The following is a 20,728-nucleotide window of genomic DNA, read 5'->3' as shown; positions in this document are numbered from 1 at the left end:
ATTATGACATGATGTGAAAATTCACATTGGTGTTATGATTATCCCATCTTTAATGAATATTAATATTCACAATTAGAAATAGTCATATAAACATAAATAACAATGTGATATTTTGGTCACAACATATTGTGCATCTTAATAATATAACATAAAAATATAAATATTCACATCAATATTGCATTTACTACACTTCACACTAAATGGTTATATGCACGCAATAACAAACCATTACCAACAATGTACCAAAATAACATGACCAACAATGTACCAAAATAACATGACAACATTAACCATGCATACAAATCACAATTAATATTAATATTCACATTAAAAAATAATCATACTAGGACAAACAATGTGAATGTTCACGGTATATGGTTCTATAAGGGAATATCAAACAATGTGAATGTTTTAGTAAAAAAAAATTCAAAAGATAGACTATTTAAGATTTTAAAAATATGAGAGATTTTTATGTGGAATAAAGGAGAGATTTTCTCCATAGAATGAGAAAGATATTTTTTTTATGAAATAAACAAAAGATTTTATCCCTGAAATGTAGAGATTCTCCCTAGAATAAAGGAAAGATTTTTTCTATGTAATAAGGGACTATTATTATTTTTTATCATATATTGATTTTAAAATGAAAACAGTGATTTAATCATATTATTTTAATTTAATCATATTATTTTAAATAGGACTTAATGGAATATTTTTTTAAAAAAAAATAGATTAAATGGAACATAACAATTGGGAATAGAACTTTTTGAAAAATGACCCCAAAAAATCTCAAAAAACTTACCCCTCTAACCTAATAGGACCCATAAAAAATTTTCCGATTTTTTTTTCAAAAAAAAAAAACACTTAAAACGTTGGGGGGGGGGGGGGGGGGGGGTAACAAGAAAATTATTAAAAAAACAATTGCCAAACCAAATTACCTTTTTTTTAAAAAAAACAATTGCCTAAATTATTAAAAAAACATAACGGCTGACATTTGTACGAAGAAATTTCACCCTTTATTTTCTTTTTTTCTTTTTCCCTTGGCAGATAGATTCACACGACAAACTACATAGCGCTTCAACAAATCACGCATCACAAGCACAAAACACTTGTACAAAAACTACATTACTTTTTTTTTTTTTTTTTTTCTTTCATTTTTTCACTCTCTTTTGGCTTTTAAATCATGAAGGAACAAACCCAAAATCCCAGTCACATGCCAATTGCAGATAAAGTTCCATCAATTACAGTATCACCATTCAATCTTTCCCTACAACAAGCATTACAAAACCCATCCTCCATGCAAGTTATAATTCACTGGAGACATATATGCTTTTGCAATGTAAAAGAAGGGTAATAATGATCTTACTATCTATATCGAAAGCTCGTGTCAAGCTCGTGACCATACATTCCCTGGCTGTGACCAACAGCAGCTAAAGGGTGGATCTGCTTTGAGTTGGCTCGGCGTTCCATCTCAAGAAGCCTCTGAAATGCCTCGGGATGATTGCTTCCACCGCTAACATCGGGAGCTGAAAGACGAGAAAAATATTTAGTTAAACCTACGATTGATACCAGAAAACAACAAAAACAAAACCATAAGACAGAAAAAGGAGGGAAAGGGGGGGGGGGGGATTAGGGGTGTAATCAGTTCGATTCGGTCAGGATTGAGAGAAAATTTAGCACCAAACTGAACCATTCATTTTGTTGGTTGAGAAACTAAAACCAACTAAATGCTACAGTTTGGTTTTATTGGTTTTTAGTTTTGTCTAAAGAAGAGATTCACTAGAGGCTTTTATAGAAATTTGTAGAATCTCACATCGGGAATAAAAGAGAAAGAATGAAGACTACTTTGTAAATACCTCCGTCCCTAACCTTTATTACAAAAGGTGTATCATTGGTCACTAAAACTTCTAATGCTCAAAGAATCGGAATGTAAAAGTATTTAAATATAATATTTCGGTCAGTATCAGTGTAAAGATTTTCAAAAAAGAAACAAACCATATGTTATGAAAAACTGACCAAAAGTCGAAATTTCAGTCGGTTCGGTTTGTTTTTACTGTTTTTTCTTACAGCCCTAGATGCAATAAATTTCATAGATAAAATGATCCCCAAATAATACACTTTACAAGAAAACATACTGAATGTTAAAGGATCTGAGGAGGATGTTAATATCAGATTCTAGTACCAGGCCACTTTTTCAAAGGCATGAACTGAAGAAAAAAATATGATCAGATTATCAATCAATATGCACAAGTTGGGACAAACCAAATTATCAGTCAAACTTCTAACCGAGTCATAAGAAGGGTCAATCCTTTCATTGTTTGGCAACCTACTAGAGTAGCATACTTATTGGCCTTTTATCTTATTTGAGTCACATCACATCTCTACTTTTCTACACATCTTTTCGTAAAAAGCAAAAGGTTACTAAAATACCCAATTCCTAAACAACTTTGGAAGGACATTTACAAGCTAGCACTTTACCTAAACGGATATAAAGCCAAAAAGGTAGAGGGGAACAATAAAAAGCAGTGAGGCTTTACCTTGCGAAGGCATTCCAAGACCACCAAATTTGGGTTGCTGCTGACCAAAAGGAAAACTTTGCATCGGGTTTAGTTCCTGCATAGAACCAGTTGCGTGATTGCCGGGGTGAGGTGGCAGTGGACCACCACCCCTGGGAACTTCTCGTCGTAGGTGAGAAGGAGGATAATTGCCTGGCATTTGCATTTGCTGCAACACAGGTTGACGAGGAATATCAAATCCTGTGGACCCTGTGTTAGGGTGATGGAAAGGAGGGCGCATCATATTCACAGGGAATTGACGAGTGGTAGGAGCATCACGATGAACAATGCCCTCTGGAGCCATGAAGTTCATCTGGGAACTAGCATGAGTAGGATGCAAATCCAACGGATGGAAAAATGGCCTCCCGTGATTCATCCGAGGCGGATGAAATTGAGGAGAAGATGGTTGTTGGGCATGAAGTTTGCCAAATGGAATCTCGGGCTCCATTGGATCATAAGGACCGCGGATAAAAGGTGGACCTTCACGACCTACCATAGGTCGTATGTCTTTCAAAACTGTATTAAGAGCTGACAGCTTCTCAGCTATGACGACCTGTTTGTTAGAGGTATTAGACATATTCACAGGATCACCAACTGTAATCAAGTTCTCCTCCTCAGGCAGCTGAATATCAACTGCCCCATCAAAGCCACCGAGTTTAGACACTAAATCATTTTGGTGTTTTGATGGATCCACTTTAACTTGAGTATTATTAATCCCCAACCAATTTTCAATTTCATCCGAATTCAATTGCTGTCTCTGACTTGATTGCAAAATATTGCTTTCATCACTGCTCCTGTTGGATCCAACTCCAACCATAGATGCTGGGAAAAGACCACCACCCATGACTCCAAAATTTGACCCATGCAGCTCAGAAATATCTGTCCTTGCAGAACCAACTGATCCTCTTTGGATGGAAACCGGTGCTTCAACTGATTGCAGCTCCTTCATGAAAGCAGACCCAAATAGTGTTTCAAGAGTCAGATTCTTCCCAGAATGTTGAATATTTTCAACCTTTTCCACTCTAGAGTTGTCAAGTGCACTGCCAACAATTGCTCCTTCAGAAACATTATGTTTGTCTAACAATCCACCATCTAGATTCGGGGACTCTGTCATATCCTTCAAGTCTGTTCCCTTCTGCAACAAGGACAGGAGGTGCTGAGATGCATGATCATCAATATCTGCTTTTGACACCTTAGTCTTTGTGCTAGAATCACTCCAGATTTGAACAGGATCCTGCAAAGTTGAACCACTTTCACTATACTCAGACAGAATTGTCTGTTCAAGGTCTTCGCAAGTGAGGATTGGAGGGATTGCCTCCTGTTTACTGCAATTGTATAACGGTTCGGAGATCCCAATTGTGGAAGATGTCATGTTAGATGTTAAATGCCAGTTGGTAGGTTCAGAATTTTGGAAGGAAATGTCTGGTAGAACGTGCTTGGTGGCTTTCACATCAGAAACTTGGGATCCACCTTTCTCACCACCTACAATTAATGAAAGCAAATTTCTAGGCCTAGTATGGGATGGATCTTCTGCTGCTTTCTTTTCTGCAGTAGATGAAAAGCACTACTACTGAGGGAAAACAAATAACTAAGCTCATGAATTTGATAATGAAAAGAATTCAAAAATTTTAAATTAAAAATACTAATACATGCATACCATCTTCAAGAAACCAATCAGCAAACTTGGAAGACTTAACAGCATTGGGGCTCCATGTGTCATCTTGTTCAGAATCATGATGCTGAAGCAACAAAAAATGAAAAAAGTTGTCAGATTCGCCGTTTTGGTAAGTAAGAATTCAATAAAACTGCCAAAGATGATGTGAAACCAATGCCTGATTATACAGAGGCAACAAAACCAAACCTCCTCCAGAAAACTTAAAATCCATAGTAACTCTTTGAAAAAACCAAAAGCTAATGACAAATTTCCAGAGAACCAACAAGAGAAATCAACATGATGCTCTTCACCTTCATACAATAATTTTGACAGTTCTAAGGACCTTCTATTTTGCTTAAACCAAATGGTCCAACAAAGGCTAGCATCACCTCCTTGCCACATACTCATTTCCAAGATGCCCAAAGGAATAACATCTAGAATTTGGATACTATTAAAATTGCATTTGTGTGGAACTTCATAAGAACATCCACACAATCTGCGGTTTTGAAGGAAATGTATGGCATTTTAACCCTGGAGAAAGTTAGTGCAAATGAAGTGCCCTAAGTGAGCAAGGTTATTTCGCTATTTTTGTTTGCTCGTGAAACAGATCATTGGGTGCTATTTGGATAGCACTCCTCGTCACTAAAAAAAAATGGTAGTCCAGAAAAAGTTACTACCAACACTGGAATGGAATCTGATCATAGCCGCAGTGAAGTGTTAGGATGCACGCAGGGAATGAGTGAAAACTTCAGCTGCTTTTTTATTTTTATTTTTGTGTGTGTGTGTGTGTGTACGTGTTTCTGTCAATGTCCTTAATAGAAAACAAAGTCCTAGTCCATGGGGCCACTAGTGCTTGACTAATAGAATATCAAAAGGCCCTGAAAAACATAATATACTGCTACTCTAGGTTCACGAATTCCATCACACCCTTCAATGGATGGGTAGGCCCTCTTACACTACCAATTTCGAATCACTCTTCCCCTATCTAACAAATAAGGTCAACTTCGCCTCGAAGGAAGAGGTCCAAGCAACAAGAGCCACACTGAATAGTGTTCGTAGTTTTCCCAGTAGCCTTCCAAAGAAAGGAAATGCCCACTCCCGCTCCAAGCCTTATAAAAATATCTAACCTAAAACCTCTACTCTCATATATCCTCCCTCTTGAGGCATCCTCTTTATCTTCATTACCAATAGAATCACAAAGCAACTAAAAACAAAACCAAAATCTTGCAATACTCCAATTCCAAAAAAACTGATCCACCTACGCCAATCTTGCAATACTCTCCGAAGGCCAGGATCCCAGAGCATGCCACAGGGCATGAATCTCATATAAGAATGGATCTCTTCTTGAGAACATGACACATGACACACAAGACACATCATTCCAGACTTAAACTTCTACATTCAGTTACCAACAGATGATAAAGATAGGTTAAGTTGGAATTCAAGTCTACTTTCTAGTCATCCTCCCAGACTTAAACTTCTACATTCACCTACCAACAGATAATAAAGATAGGTTACGTTTTCCGAGTATCATCCAATCCTAGTTAAGTACAATACAAATTGCTAGGCATCTATTCAAGAATCCAAAAAAGAAAAAAGACAATCAGAATTTGATAAGTTCTGTGCATATATAATAGCATAATGAGTGGCATAGTGTTGTTTGGGATGATGTAAACAAGTATACTTTTTGACTTTTTACGAAAAGATATGTAGAAAAGTAGAGAGGTGATGTGGCCTAAATAAGTGCACTCATTTAGTTTATGCCAAATATAGAACTGTGATCATGAAGAATTTTATAAATAATTCTAACACATTTAATATAAACTTTCAATAATAATGGACCAATAAAAGAAGCCTTGAAGAAAGTGACATAAGTACAAGAATTACCTCAATGACACCTGTGGATCCACTGAGATTCACTGTTAAAACATTACCAAAAATCTTTTCTAGAACTCCTGTCGAATGATTCTGTTTGGAATCGCTAATGATTTTATGCCCTGTCACCTTCTTGGTATCGAATTCAACAATTTCACTACCATCCTGGGTTTGAGAAGCTTCTGAAAGACTGGAAGTTTTGTATAGTTGATTGTCCACACCAAGTTTCTTATAAGAAACTTCCAAATCTGTTGATGAATCCACAATCTGCTCACCCTTATTAAGAGATGGTGAGTGAATGCTCGTATTTTCATGCTGCTGCTCTCTGAAACCCATTTTCTGAACCAACTGCCTCTCCTCCTGATTATTTATATTGCCATTTTGCACAATAGCTTTGGCATGAGAAAGGCTTTCCTCAAATTCAGGTTTCCCAACCTGTAAACACAATTAGTTAATATAGATAAGCTGTGTTCAGCAATAACAAGACCACATTTCAGCAGATTATGGCAAATGAGTCACAGAATATGAGGAAAATTTCCATGGCAACTCTTAAAAATAACTAAATAAATGAGCATAAAGTCAGCAGTCCAACTTTGCTCTGTTTCTAGAAGAACACACACAAACACACTCGGGAACTGGAGCCAACACAAAAACTCAAATCAGCAGAAGATCAGTGTAAGTTCCCAGCACCAACAATCCAAGGACCGATTTGTATAGATCAGCACCACTGTGATCAACCTCATGTAAAGGCTTATTCAGTATTCTAGTAACATATACAAAACCCAACTTTTTGACTCCCAAAAAATTAATCAATTGTATACATAGAGTATCTTCTAAATGAGGAACATATAACTCCCTCAATTGGAGATTTAATTAGCACTACGTTCACCAACAGCTGGACCAACCGGTGTAATGGAAAATTTACAATACTGAACTATTTACCAATGAACACAAGCAGCCACCAGCTTAGTCTTAGTCACCTTGCAAGAGATCTAGACACTCTTAATATATGATATGTCACACTATATTTCGTATCTACTACTTCCACACACAAACTACAATAGTTTATTGGTACACATTATTAAATAGTCATTTTCCAGATGTCAATGGTTTACCGATGGTTCATTTTCACTTCCATATGATTTTTTGTAGATATTTTCACTATCATATAAAAGATTGGCAAAGTAATTGAAAGCTGAAATAAAGCCACTAAAAAGGACTTTAATCCTGAGGTTCCAACTTAGGCTGCATAGGGGTAATGAATTTATAAAACTTGGATTTCTAATCCGAGCACAGATAATATATGATTTTATGACCTGGATTTGCTAGATGACAGTGGCAACTGAAAATCAGAAAGGAAAACATGCCCTAACAACGGGGTAAGATATGGAAGTGAGAAAGAAGCGCTGAACTTCACATGCATGCCAAATTTTCAATTAATTTGTTCTTCTGTAAAAATCAAAGAAACCACCAATCAGTTGTTTGCAACGGGCATAAAAAGATGTTCATCCTGAACTTATCATGAAGTCTAGCAAAGAAAGGCATGTGTTGATGGTTTCAAATCTTTAATGAAATATAAAAAGTTTGTATATCAGACTTATTTATTTCATGAGGACCCTGAGGCCATGTTGTCCAGACAGAACAAATCAGCGGGGGTAAAGTTCCAGTGCATAGAAAGTATAAATGAATGGCAGGAATATACCTCTGCTGAATGGGAATGGGTTAAAGATCTTGTGCTAGAATTCATCTCCAAAGTTGTGCTTTTAAAACCTGGGGGTACAAGTGGTCTGGCTCCAGAAGTTTGTAAAGAAGATTTGCTAGAATCATTATTTGAAACCGCTTGTGTCACGATCTCGTCCAATTCATTGCTTCTATTTAAAACACTCTTTCTTTCTTTTGTATCTCCTAGTAATTTACAGAGATCTGAGACATGATCATCTTTATGCTTGTTGGGGTTCAATTTTTGCTTCTCTTGAAATGCTTTTTGTTGTTCCTTCCTCATCAACTCAAAGGATTCTGGGAAGAAAGGTAGAGAAAACAAAAGGTGAAACAACTGTAGAACAGTAAATTGTGGGCAAAAAGTGGCATTACCACTGATCAAATAAAACAACATTACCTCTTCTCCTTCTTTCCTCTTCTGCTCTATCCTGACTTGTACACTCTGCAGAACCAAATGTTTCATCATTAAACGAGTCACTGTTTTCTCTCCGTGAGTGAGGTACTGCCTGGAAAACAACAGAGGGAAGATATACATAAATCATGAAGATGTTTAGTTCAATAAAACTTTGACTGAATTCAATTCTCATTGACAATAGATTTTTCCTGTAACAAAAATAAAGTACTGGCGTTATAATGAGCCCATGGACATATTGAAGCTGATCTTTCTCATTAAGTCACCAAAAATATAAGCAAGCACAATCTTAACCTTGTAAGGGCGAGGAGGTTGATACGGCTCAGTACTCCTGTTCAGCTGGGAGAGATCATTAGATCGAACTTTAGGAGCTGATAACCCTGCTGGAAATCCAGATGGTCTTGGAAAAGAACCACTCCCAAGAAGCCCATCATGCTCAGAATTTTGCCAAGACCGCCGAGATTGGTTGCTATGACGCCTTCCAGAATCTGCATGAGAATGTGCATAACTCAAGAGGTCACAGAAGACACTGCTCATTTTGCATATATTGAAAGACTGTTTCGGACAAAGCTATATTCTAGGTTAGAACTACACAGCACAAAGTATGCAATATTTCATAACAGTCAAAAAGAAGTAAGAAACAAAATAATACTGAGAATATTATATAATACAAGTGGAGACAGTAGTGGTGGGGCCAGTGGCACTGAAGGGTTCAGCGATAGGTAAAATTTTGTTAAACAAGAAAATGCCACAAAAGGGGGCACGACCCTATAGGCGCAGCATATGAAAATAATATGTTTTCCATCATCAAAATTATTACATAAAGTTTTTTACTGGATATGTTAGCATAAAAGTTCACAACCAATACATTAACAAGATCTACCTCTAATCTATTTATCTATTCATATTTCTTGAGACAGAAGGATTGCATCTCATAAAGTGAGGCATAAAAGGGGGATCTTTCCCTAATTTTTTAAGCCTAAACAGAGTAGCATTGCCTAGAAGCAAACCTTGAGCCTTAAAACAGCTTCCTAAAACTACAAGTAGAATAATATGAATATGAATAAATAAATAAATATGTCATACACAATGAAAAATGAAAACTGAAATCTCAATCTCAAACAAATTAGGCCACAAGATTACCTAAATAACTTATACATCAAGATATCAGTAGAAGTGAGGAATCTCAAAATAAACCTGAATCCCAGTCAGATTGTGAGTCACTGTCTCTTTCATTTCGTCCCGAAGAACGATTGTCCCACCTTCCATATGATCCCCGAGAATAATTGCTTGAATCCCCTCTGGTAGGTGGGGATGTGCCATAGTCAGCATGTCCATATCCCTGTAATGGCAAACTGCCAGGAATTCTTTGCCGGTCCTGTATGGCTTGGAAGGCATCCTCAAATTCACTGATATAAAGTAAAAGTTTAACATCAGAATGCCACGATGCCAGAAAAGCTCAGCAGCAGAAGCCTCAATGACTACCATGCAAGCCAATGCCAATCATGGAAAGGAGTGTCCTATCTCAACTCAACAGTCTTTTGAGCTAGTAAATTTGTTGAAACGGAAGGGATGAGTGCATCATACCTTAGTGTGGATCGGTCGAATCCACTCGGTAAATTTTTGCAAACATCTAACCCACTCAATGATAAAAGAAATTCTCTTGTATATGAAATTTTTGAATGCCTGATTCATCAAAAATAAGCTTTGTTGAATATAAGATCAAACCAAATTGACAAGTCTAGTTACAAAGGGGGGAAAAATATGTTCATTACTTCTTGGGTTCGGGAAATGATTCAGCAGCCTTGTCGGGAGAGACTCGAATTGCATTTACTAAGCTCATTCTGCAACACTGGTGAAATGCTTTCCTCACAAGACGATGAAGATACGCTCTCAAACTACCTTTCACCGCATCTGAATTCAAAGCTTCAACACCACACCCAAAAAGCAATACTCATAACTCATAGTAGCATTTTCATCGCTCAATAAACTTTTTTATCTCACCAAATTCCAGTAACTAACCCTTCATAAGGCTATTCTAGTTCAAAACAGTGAAGAACAGCGCTACGACAATTTGATGAAACACTGGTCTTCACCCACTAATACTTATCGAAACCTGCGGCTAACAAAAATGTAACAAAGCTAACACCACTACCTATACAATCCTGTCCCATCCATTGATCCATCTCAATCTACAATAAAACCAAATGATACAAAAATTCAACATCATGCCAAGCTCTCTTTACCAAAATTTCCCATCCATTAAATCAAGTACACATTCAGCGAATCAGGCTTTTTTGCCCTAATCAGAATTCGAACCTCGAATCATCCAACCACATGGATCGTCAAATCAATCAAATATGCGTAGCAGTTTGAATTAACATCGAATGAGAGTAATTTTAGGGTTTATTCTTTTTCCACTGGTTAAACATGGTCAGCTTCGAAACTAGGGTTTTGTTATAGGAACTATTTGGATCAGAGATGATAGGAGAGAGAGAGAGAGAGAGAGAGAGAGAGAGGAAATACCAGAACGAACGCTAAATTAGGGTTTGATCATTGCCTTTTTGCGGTATTTCGATCAATCGATCGATCGTTTGTGAATATAGAGAGAGAAATCGAAAGATGGAGAGAGAGAGAGAGAGAGAGACTGGAAATTGGTCTATCTTGCTGTAGACATCGCCCTCTGTTATAAAATAATAAACAGTAAATTACAATTTGCCCCTAAACTATTACTTAATTCTTATTGTTTCCCCCATAATTGGAATTCTTGTAGTTTGGTCCTTATATATTGTGAACTTTTGTTAAATGTGATGAAAGCTTCCGTCAAACAGTCTCCCAGAAACCACCACGTCGCAGTAAGCCAAAGATCGAAATGATCAAATTTTAGTGGTTGTCTGGGAAGTGGTTATTTTAGAAATTTTTTTATTTTTTGATTATTTTAGTAGATTATTTTAATTTTTATGTTTGAAAAGATAGGATAAATTTTTATTTAAATTGTTATATTGAAAAATGTGTTGAAATAATGTTTAAAGTTAAAATAATAACTTTGTCACTAATCTCGCATTTTTCAAAATTAATTTAAAGGAGCAAAATCGTCATTTCAGCCTTAAAGACTAGGCTTTCACAATTTTCACCCTATATACTGTCATGATAGTGTAGGTCTGCCACTGCTGCCGGCTTTGCTTTTTTTTTTTAATATAAATTATTGATTTAAATTTTTTGTGACTTTTTGATTTTTTTTAGTTTTGAGACTATTTTAGCCTCCAAATTAGTCTTATAGTCAAAGTAAAACAACTTTTAAATGTTTTAATTACTACATTCGTTTAAATTATTTATTAAAAAAATCTTTCTACGTCTAATGTTTCAAACCTCTCTTTAAATTTATTTTCAAACCCCTTTATTTTCTTATATTTCCCTTTTTTTCTTTTGCTTTTCATCTATAATTCTTTCAAAATCTATATAGTAATTAATGGTGTAATTTTTGCCCGGCCTATCCTCGGGTCTATCTGGCTTCTGCAAAAAATTGGGCAAACCGGACCATTTGCGCTAAATCTTGGCCTAGGCCTAAGATTAATCGGGCTTAGACAGAGCCTAACATTTTTTTCTTACAAAAATTGCTTGCAAATGGCGTTAAGGTCTTACGTAGATTGGGCCAGAGAAACCATGGCCTAAGCCTGGGGGGTTGGGCTTTAGGTTGATAGGTCATTTTTACACTCCTAGTAATAGGGGTATAAAAATAGCTCGTGACCCGTGAACGGCCCGAAACCCACCTATGATCTAGGGTGGGCCCGGCCCAATTAGGCCTAGGCCCAAACCTAGTCCAAGACCCTATGCCTAAGCTTGGACCGTCATTTTAAAGCCCTGCCCGTCAACCCTAACCATAGACTGACTCATCGGCCTGTTTAATGCCCACTCAAAGTCTAACACGAGGCCTGACTCGCTTGAGGCCTAGTGTCATTTTTTTGTGAAAAAATAGTAACTTTTTGGTTAAATATTGAAAAGAAAAAAAAAATAAAAAATTTCAAGCTTGCCTAGGCCCCGCCCAAGCCCGAGCATATATTCAGGCCCTCTGACCCGCCCAAAGCCCGAATACCCCCCAAGCCTGGGCCTAGGCCTGATTTTCCTAGCTTGTAAGCGGGGTCAAGCTGGCTCGAATTTTGATGGAAGCCCGTGTGGGCTGACATGGGTCGAGTCGGGCCAATTTTACATCTCTGTCTAGTAGTAATGCAATAAGTTTAGGAACAAATGTCACCCAACTAGGGATTTTAATGTTGTTAGTAAAGAAATAAACTAAAAATAATGAGGGCTAACAAGGGAGCATCGTACATAGAGTTTAAAAAGTTGGGTTGGTGCGTAGATAAAAAATAGAAAATTGCAAGTGGTAATGCGATAAAGTAGAATAAGGAAAATAAAGAAGTTGTTGATAGTGGGCAGTAAAAAAGGTCGATAAAATAGGAAATGAGATATGCATTGTTAGAATAATGATAAGTATTGGGTAGGGAGAGATGAAGTGATCGCTCATTATTTGCATACTCATTCACTATTGAAGCGAAAGAAAAAAGTTCCAAATGGCTATAGAGTTAAGCATATAAAAAATAAAATTATATAATTAAAATATAAAATAAAAAAAAAAATTCATAATTTCATTGGTTGTCATTAGATTTGGATCGGGTCAACTTGTGTTAGTACCACATGGCATTTTCTGTCAACTATTTGCATTGGTGAACCCAGGAATAGAAGAAAATGGCCATAATCCTGTTATAAAATATTGTTTACTAAAATAATTTAATTAATAAAATTAATAAGAGATTTACGATAAATAAAATATGAAAGTAAGTAAACTCATATAGAGAGAGAAAGAGTTAGCATGTGAGATTGAGAAGCGCGTAGTCATTGCTCTAAAACCGTTGTTCCTCACCACGTAAAGGTATAACCAGAGTACAATGACTCCAAGATACAATCCAAGCGTTCACAGTCTTCTTCATCCGATGTTTTCATATCCGCCAGAAGGATATAAACGAGTCACGAACCATAATTACCAAAAAATACAAAAGATAGATCAAACTATAATCTTCAATAAAATCTCAGTGTATGTTATACTTATATATACTCTTGTGTCTCTTCTTATGTATCATCCATCTTTAGAAAACATAAGAATATATATAAGTACAAATCTTATAAAAATTAATTCATAATGTACGTGGAGCAAATATTTCCGTACTCCTTTTGTCAAAGCTTTGCGTTACTCCGAGCTGTGTCATACAACTTGAAAGCACAGCGACGGTAAGCTACTCGGTAAGTGTGTTGCCAGAAAACCTCTCTGACGGTCAAGTTAGCACTGTTAGAGAGAGAAATAAGACAAAAGTAAGGATAGCTCTGTGTAAGAGAAGATTGCAGACCTGTTGCATAAAAGCGCCGTAGGGCATATATAGCTTGTGTGTGCACTATCTCTACTGTCCATTTCTGGATGCGCGGCAATACTATCCTTTTTCTTTTTTACACGTATGCGTATTAGTATTGCCAAACAGCATTGGCCAAACTACCAAACGGTATTGATGCGTACCCCAAGCAGATTCCTCACCATACTCCGTTGGGCCACGTGGAATGTCCTAGCTGAGCAATCACTTGTGAAATCCTTAAGTGTGCTCGTTCTACAAGTCCATACGCCAAGCTAATTCAAGTTGGTCTAACCTAGCCATCTTTAAGACCGACCTAACTCTGGCCAGACTGCCGCGAGGGACTTTCTTAGCCCGGTTCACTCTATGATCCCACAGCTCGATCAAACTTTGTGCAATCATGCACGATTTAGTCTGGTCTATCACTGAGGCGCCGACCTATTTTGGCTACGATCCTTGCCCTGATCAAGGATAGCGTTCTCATTCCATCTAGCCCGGCCCACGACTCAAGCCCATCATCTAGTTTGGTCCTAACATCTGAGATACATATAGCCCGATAACTAGGTCAAGAGCAAGGCTCACATTAGATTTTGCTTGGCATATTTGTTTGGCACAAATCTCCCTCTCAATTAATTGTGCAAGGAAGAAATATTCGTTGTCTTCCGTACGCCTTGTTGTCAAGTTCGTCTCACTCTGAAAGAAGTCCGACTAACTGCGAACAAAACAAATGTGAGCTACCCAGTGGGTGGTTTGTCGGAAAACCCCTTCCGACTTTTAAGTTAGCTTTCTTGGAGAATAAGAGATAATACAAAGCGAGAGAGAGAGAGAGAGAGAGAGAGAGAGAGAGAGAGAGAGAATTGCCAAAGTTTGCTTGCCTTTTCAGAGTGTGAGGTTATGTGAGAACCCATATTTTTTCATATTAAATTATTTTGGTAATTATATTTAGCTACTTAAATTTTGTAATCAACATCTATAATCCAATTCCATGACAACATTTTGTGATGAAATTCTGTAATTAACTTTTAATTATTTAATTAGTACAATTTTTATCTTCATATTATTATTATTGTTGTTGTTGTCGTCATCGTCGTCGTCACTTTTGTGACTACACAAAACTAATTCTTAATATATATTATTGTTCTGTATAAAGTTTTGCATTAATAATTTGTGTATAAGAAAATTAACCTATGGAGATTAATTGGTTCAATCTCAAGTCTCCTAGTTACGTATAATAATATTGTAATATTAAACTGACTCAAAATCATATATATAAAAAAAGAGAGGATGGGGGGAATTGTGAGAATGGCCAATTGCCTCTTCCCAAGGTATTTCCTTGGACTTTGTTGTGCATGTATATGTTAGAGCATGCTTCTCCAACAGCACACACAACTTCATCAAAGGTGGACAAGCACGCCTATAGGATGGCAATTCAAACCAATAAGAAATTTTGCTAAAGATAAATCAAGTAAAATAATAAAATAAACAAATACAATTTAAACACCCATTTTTCTCTTCCACAATGCCTACGTAAGGACCCCATCTTCAACCACCTTCAAATATACACGGCTAAGTAAGGGAAGAAGAGAAAGAGTAGAAAAGAAAAGAAAAAGAGAGGAATATGAGAGGGTGTTTGGTGGTCACCATTTAAAAACTAATCTTGAGGATAGTTTGTAAAAGCTCTTGAAGTAGGAATACTCAACGTCTATCCTCCCTTAGATATTTTTTTTTTTAACCGAATCTATATATTAAATATATGCAAGAGTATGCATTGTTAATACATACTAGTAAGAATAGCTCAATGCATGTTTACATTTTGATAGAATGAGAATTTCATGATTATATGATTTCTATTCCTTCTTGCAAGCATAGATTAGATGGTTTAGCAACTGATTTTATCTTCTTATATGTTCAAATATTCTCCATCGTTTTAAATAATCTTGCATAAGAGTAAAATAAGATAAAGTTGGTTTACTTTTATTTGAAACTTATATTTCTTCACTGTTTCAGATTTATCGGATGTAAAATGCTCTAATAAATTGAAAATAACTTGTGTTTAAAATCTGTTTGTACTGGGAGTGTATATAGGTATTCTATACACGTGTAAAATTTTATGAAATCATTGGACACCATTTCTTTACCAAAGTCAAATTTTATGAAATCATTGGACACCATTTCTTTACCGAAGTAAATATTTGTCCTAAGTGTTGTTTACAACACAGCAGAAATAGTGACTTCAAATAGATCCCATTTTCTCTGCAAAGGGTATTTTTCTGCACGACCACTTGGGATAGTTAGATATAAGACTTATCTTTCATTTGCTATAATTTCACAAAAAATGGATAAGTCTAAAAGGAGAAATTGTGGTTTTACTAAAATGTGACAGAATTCGTCTAACTTTCTTAGGAAAATTATTTGACCATCGTCTATTAGTTTTTAGTCTTCAAACTCTTCTGGAAATATGATTCAAACTCAAATATCTAGAAAGCCATTATGACCATACCTCTTTTTGATACTGTTTGAGGCCTCTTTTTTTTTCTTTTTCTTTTTTTCAAACACAGATGTAGACGTCCCCGAACGCCCCGGGAGGGTTAGTCCTATTCTGTTCATTTGGGGTCACTACAGCTCAGGACTCTCAAATTGTCACGGTTCTAAGTCTGAACTAAAGAGTCCAAATCCGGCAAATCGTTTTGAGAAAACAGATTTTTTTTTGAAAGAAGTGCCAAACATGGACTGCTTTGCCAGATACAGAGTCGCCACCTAAATGTTTTATTTTGGGGAAATTTAGGAAACCTTGACTCGTTTGCCTAAGGCCACGTGTCCGTCATCACCAAAGTTGCCTCGGCTCGGGAACTTGGGTACGATTGGGAAAGGTCACTTCGTGAGCACCCCCGCTCGCTCGATCAAAGATCGACCTCTACTAACCATGATATCAAATTTTGAAAACATTGTATGTTCTTATTCCGGTTATTAGCCTAGATTACTATGTGATGCGCACAACATACAAGTATAGACTGGGTCGCCTGAATTGGAACGAAACATTTCATGTTTATTTTTGAAAGATGGTTTGCTACTCGCAAGTAGGCTTGAAATGCAGATTTTGCCACCCTCAGGTGGGCTTAAGAAGAGATGGTTTTGCCACTATCTAGTGGGCTTAAAACTCACAGTCAATGATTTGTTCCAATCCAAATAACCCAACCTTCACCCACAGGCATTCAGGCAGATATATCACATAAGCAATTAGCCTCATGGTAAGCATGCTATCATGGCAGTCACTCACACGCATGCAAGGATGCTAAAACATAAAACTCACCGAGTACTCCAAGCCAAAACAGAAGCTCATTAGAAATTCATGCATGATCCTAATTATACAGAAGTGCCTAATGCAACACATGCAAAATGCAACTATGGCAGACTCGGCTATTCTAAACATAGCATATGAGATGCAATAGCTAACAAGTATTCAATTTTGAATTTGAAATACAAATGCAGTTAGTATGATGCGCCGAGCCCGGTGCATGCAAAACAGATGAATGATGCAAACATACTGTCATACTGTATGCTAATTGAAATATGTCCTAATCTAACCATCATAAGCGGATAAATAAAAAGGAGAAAGACGTGGGGTTGGAAGACATACAACACACACACGCACACTTATTACAGTTATGCCCTCGCGCAGAGGGTCCAAATAAATAGTACAGTCCGAATAATACAGTCCGAATATAAACAAATTCCTAATTAATTTACAAATTAAATAAGAAAAATAAATAAACTGGCATGCAAGCCAGGGACTGCCTTGACTCTTCTTCAGATGATGGATGATGCATGCTCGGGTTGCCTTTGCACGGAAATCCACTGGGATGCCCCAATTAGCCTCTGTTTTGTAATTATTCTTGGAAAGCGCGCCAAGCCCCGGAAGACTGCTGATTCTTGATTTGCTGCAACAGAGAGCAAGAGAGGGGCATAACAATTTATTTTCACAAATGTATGCATGCCTCGATCCTCGTGCCACCAATCACGCATCTCGATGCATGATGGCCGAGGGGTCGAATTGTGCAACTCAATATAGAATGAATGCACATGAAAACAAAACAAAACCTAGACTCCATCATGGATAATCCGGAGTGTCGGTGACTGGGGAGTTGAGACACGTTCTGTCACTCGGAGTACGAAACGTACCTCGTTTCCCGTGCTCGGGCTAACCCCTATCCCAAGCTCGGGCTAACCCCTATCAAAAGTGAAAAGGAGCTCAAAAAAATGTCACTTTCAGTTAGGGCCGGAGCTCAAAACAGTAAGCATGTATGGCTAAGAAATGATACAAGAATGAGCTAAAAAGAGTGGGAATGGTACTCACCCTTGAAGACCAAACTTTGGTAGCTTCTTGGACCAAAATGCAGCACTCCTAAGCTCTGGAGAACACCCTCAAACTGCTGGAATGGAGGATGGAAGGGTAGGGCTATGGGTTGGTGAAGAAATGGTGTAGGGCTAAGGGTGTTTTAGCTTGGAAAATATAGAGGGAGAGAGATATAATACAAGGGCCTTAGAGGGAAATTTTGTAACCCTAAAATCAGAGCTGGGGCTGCTGTTATATAGACAGAAAGGGGGGAAAAAATGGAGGGAAAACCAACAAAGTTTCCCTCCAAAATGCAGCCCCTCGGATACAGAATCTGGGGGGAAAATGAATGCACTTCTGCACTGTAGATGATGTGAGGATCATGGCCGGCTGCTTATCCAGGTTGCAGGTGGCCGGCCGGCTACTTCCCATGGCCGGCCGGCCAAGGGTCAAAAGGGTCAATGAGAATTAATGGCCGGCCACCACAGAAAGAGAGCCTCTGATGTGTGCACAACACAACCCTGTGGTTGAACACTGGAAAAAGTGAACCAGGAGAGAGAACAACCCACTTTTCAAAGGGGTTCAAAAGGGTTAACAACAATTACTGGCGGCCACCAAATATTGGTGGCCTCTCAGGTGTGTACATCACAAATATGTGGTTTAGGGTTCAAGAAAATGGCCCAAGGGTGTTCAACATTGGCTTTGAAGTGAGGAAAATCGGGCGACGGAGGGCGATGAAGGGATAAAGTTGGCTGACAGAACAATTACTGGCCTCCCACCCTTCTACGGCCTTCTTACCAATGAAACAGAGGTCCCCGCAAAAAATGAATCAAAACCAATGCAAAATGAAGGTTCGGGGGCCGAAACACGCAATTCGGGGCCCCGAAAACGGGCTGTTAAGCACCGAGAGTGGTGTTCGACCACGAAGTCGGTCTCTCGGACCACAGTGTCCCTCAAAAGGGAGCAAATAAGAAGTATGCCAAAAACCGAAGTAAACGGAGGTGGTTAAGCGGTCTCGAACTGAGGCACACGGCCAACAGCTCCGAAAAACCGGAAACCGGACTCCAAACGGGCAAAAATGGCCTACGACCACAAAACGTAGCCTACGGCTACTGAGAGATGATCTACGAGACCTCTCCCTCCCGTCGCGAAGAGAAAATAGAGAAAACCGAGCCTGGTTCGCAAACCGAGGCAAAGCATGAAAGAGTCCGGACGTCCGGAGGCAAGGCTCGCAGCCGAGACTCTGAAACCTCTGAACAAGCACGATATGCAACATCACCAAGCGCTCAATCGGTGACGTCTGAGTCTTAAGGTCGGTAAAAAATGGGGTGTCTACAACAGATCACTTGTGTTGGAAGGTGTTCTAGCTCACTGTCCCAAAAAACCAATTTTTTTCCAAATTTTATTTATCATTTTTAAAATTGTTTTTAGCCCTAGTATTCTTCTCGAAATATTTGCATAACTCAATGAACTAGCACTAGTTAAAATATTGTAATGATTGAACTTTGTTTGGTATGGGTTTCATATTTTTTAGTCTGACTATACAGTGTTGGAAAGAAGAAGTGTGTGAAATTCTAAGAAATTTTGTGATGACTCCGAAGACATTCTATTATATTTATTTTGGTTGCCCTACATGATTGTGTTGTGCTATATAAACATTATGTTACTGTGGTTTTCAAATTAAAACTCGCATATGCATCAAAATGTGAATTCGACAAAGTAAATAGACATGAAATTGAAACGATGCATTAAAATTTAAAAGTGATGGGGTGAGCCCGGTTTAGAGTCTTGCGCAAATAAGTTGTGAACCCTAATATGGCATGGGAAGGTATTTTGCTCTTATCGGTATAGGCGATATAAGGTTGGTGGTGCGGGTGTCACAACATAGACCGTTTCCTTGGGACAGACCGTCATGTCATGACTCGGGTATGTAACCTTGGTGCGTGGGCATCATTGGTAATTACAGTAAGTAACATTTGAATATTTGATCAAGGGGGAGTCAGAATTGCCCGTGGCCATTGCTTAGCGGTTGAGTAAAAATAGTACTCCGCGGGGAGTTACTTAAACTTACTTGATAAACTAAATCTATGTGAATTTAAAAGAAAAGTTGACATTTTCCTTATGATGAAATACTGCTTCCGTTTGCTATTATTCTTATTATCTATTGTTATTATTTCAACTGATGGCATTCTTGTTATGCTTATTAAATGTTACTTGTTATTATGTTATTTCAACTATTTATTAATTGTGAGTATTATTATTGGGATAGGTATTTTCGGATTGTAGTATCTTATTGAGCTTGTCGTTCATTGGCATTCCCGTTGCCTTGGCGTTTTATGCTAGGTACCGAAGAAACCGAAGGAAACACCGAGGTCTTGGAAGGCAAAATTCAGCCTTGGTTAGCTTGAAGTGTGCCCAAGTTCCATGAACCATTTTTTAGAGTTTTCTAATTTTTATCTAGTTTTCTTTTTATATTTGTTTGTTTTTTTTTTTTTCTTCCTTTCATGTAATGAGACTAAGCTTTGAGTTTGGTTGGAGTTATAAGTTTGGGAATTTTTAATTTCTGTGTTATTAATTAATGGATGATAGTAAACTTGATGGCAATAATGATTGGAAGTTCTTCATTAAGAAAATTGATTTTAAATTTTAAACCCTATTATGATGTCCTTAAATTTTGGGGCGTCACAAGTTGTGCGCCTTATCTAGGCTACTGCCTTGCCTCTCAAGGTTGCGCGCGCATTACTTCTGTTGTCCTTTGCTAGACAAGTGGTTGTACTGCCCTTTCTA

General features: G+C 37.6%; 1 protein-coding gene across 1 annotated transcript; it reads right to left on the bottom strand.

Annotated features, from left to right (window-relative positions):
- Positions 1–1,106: 1,106 nt before the first annotated feature.
- On the bottom strand, positions 1,107–10,874 carry LOC114259925 (uncharacterized). Its single transcript, XM_082917067.1, has 11 exons — positions 10,739–10,874; positions 9,988–10,138; positions 9,800–9,898; positions 9,410–9,621; positions 8,507–8,700; positions 8,198–8,306; positions 7,784–8,097; positions 6,094–6,516; positions 4,210–4,291; positions 2,535–4,097; positions 1,107–1,523 (listed from the first exon to the last, which is right to left on the bottom strand). Exons 2-11 carry the CDS (start codon positions 10,053–10,055, stop codon positions 1,363–1,365), a joined length of 3,225 nt encoding a protein of 1,074 aa, XP_082773193.1. The 5' UTR covers positions 10,056–10,138; positions 10,739–10,874; the 3' UTR covers positions 1,107–1,362.
- Positions 10,875–20,728: the final 9,854 nt, after the last annotated feature.

This window comes from Camellia sinensis, chromosome 2 (assembly GCF_055761805.1).
Source record: "Camellia sinensis isolate YWXY chromosome 2, ASM5576180v1, whole genome shotgun sequence".
NCBI classification, from domain to species: domain Eukaryota; kingdom Viridiplantae; phylum Streptophyta; class Magnoliopsida; order Ericales; family Theaceae; genus Camellia; species Camellia sinensis.
This window is presented reverse-complemented; position numbering and strand designations above follow the sequence as displayed.

Bases quoted from the DNA above. Each gene is read 5' to 3' on its own strand.
- LOC114259925 (XM_082917067.1), bottom strand. From the start codon at position 10,055: ATGAGCTTAGTAAATGCAATTCGAGTCTCTCCCGACAAGGCTGCTGAA. The intron at 8,701-9,409 runs GTTTATTTTGAG...ATTCTCATGCAG, and splicing joins ACAATCTGACTGGGATTCAG to ATTCTGGAAGGCGTCATAGC. The intron at 6,517-7,783 runs GTATATTCCTGC...TTGTGTTTACAG, and splicing joins CCCATTCCCATTCAGCAGAG to GTTGGGAAACCTGAATTTGA.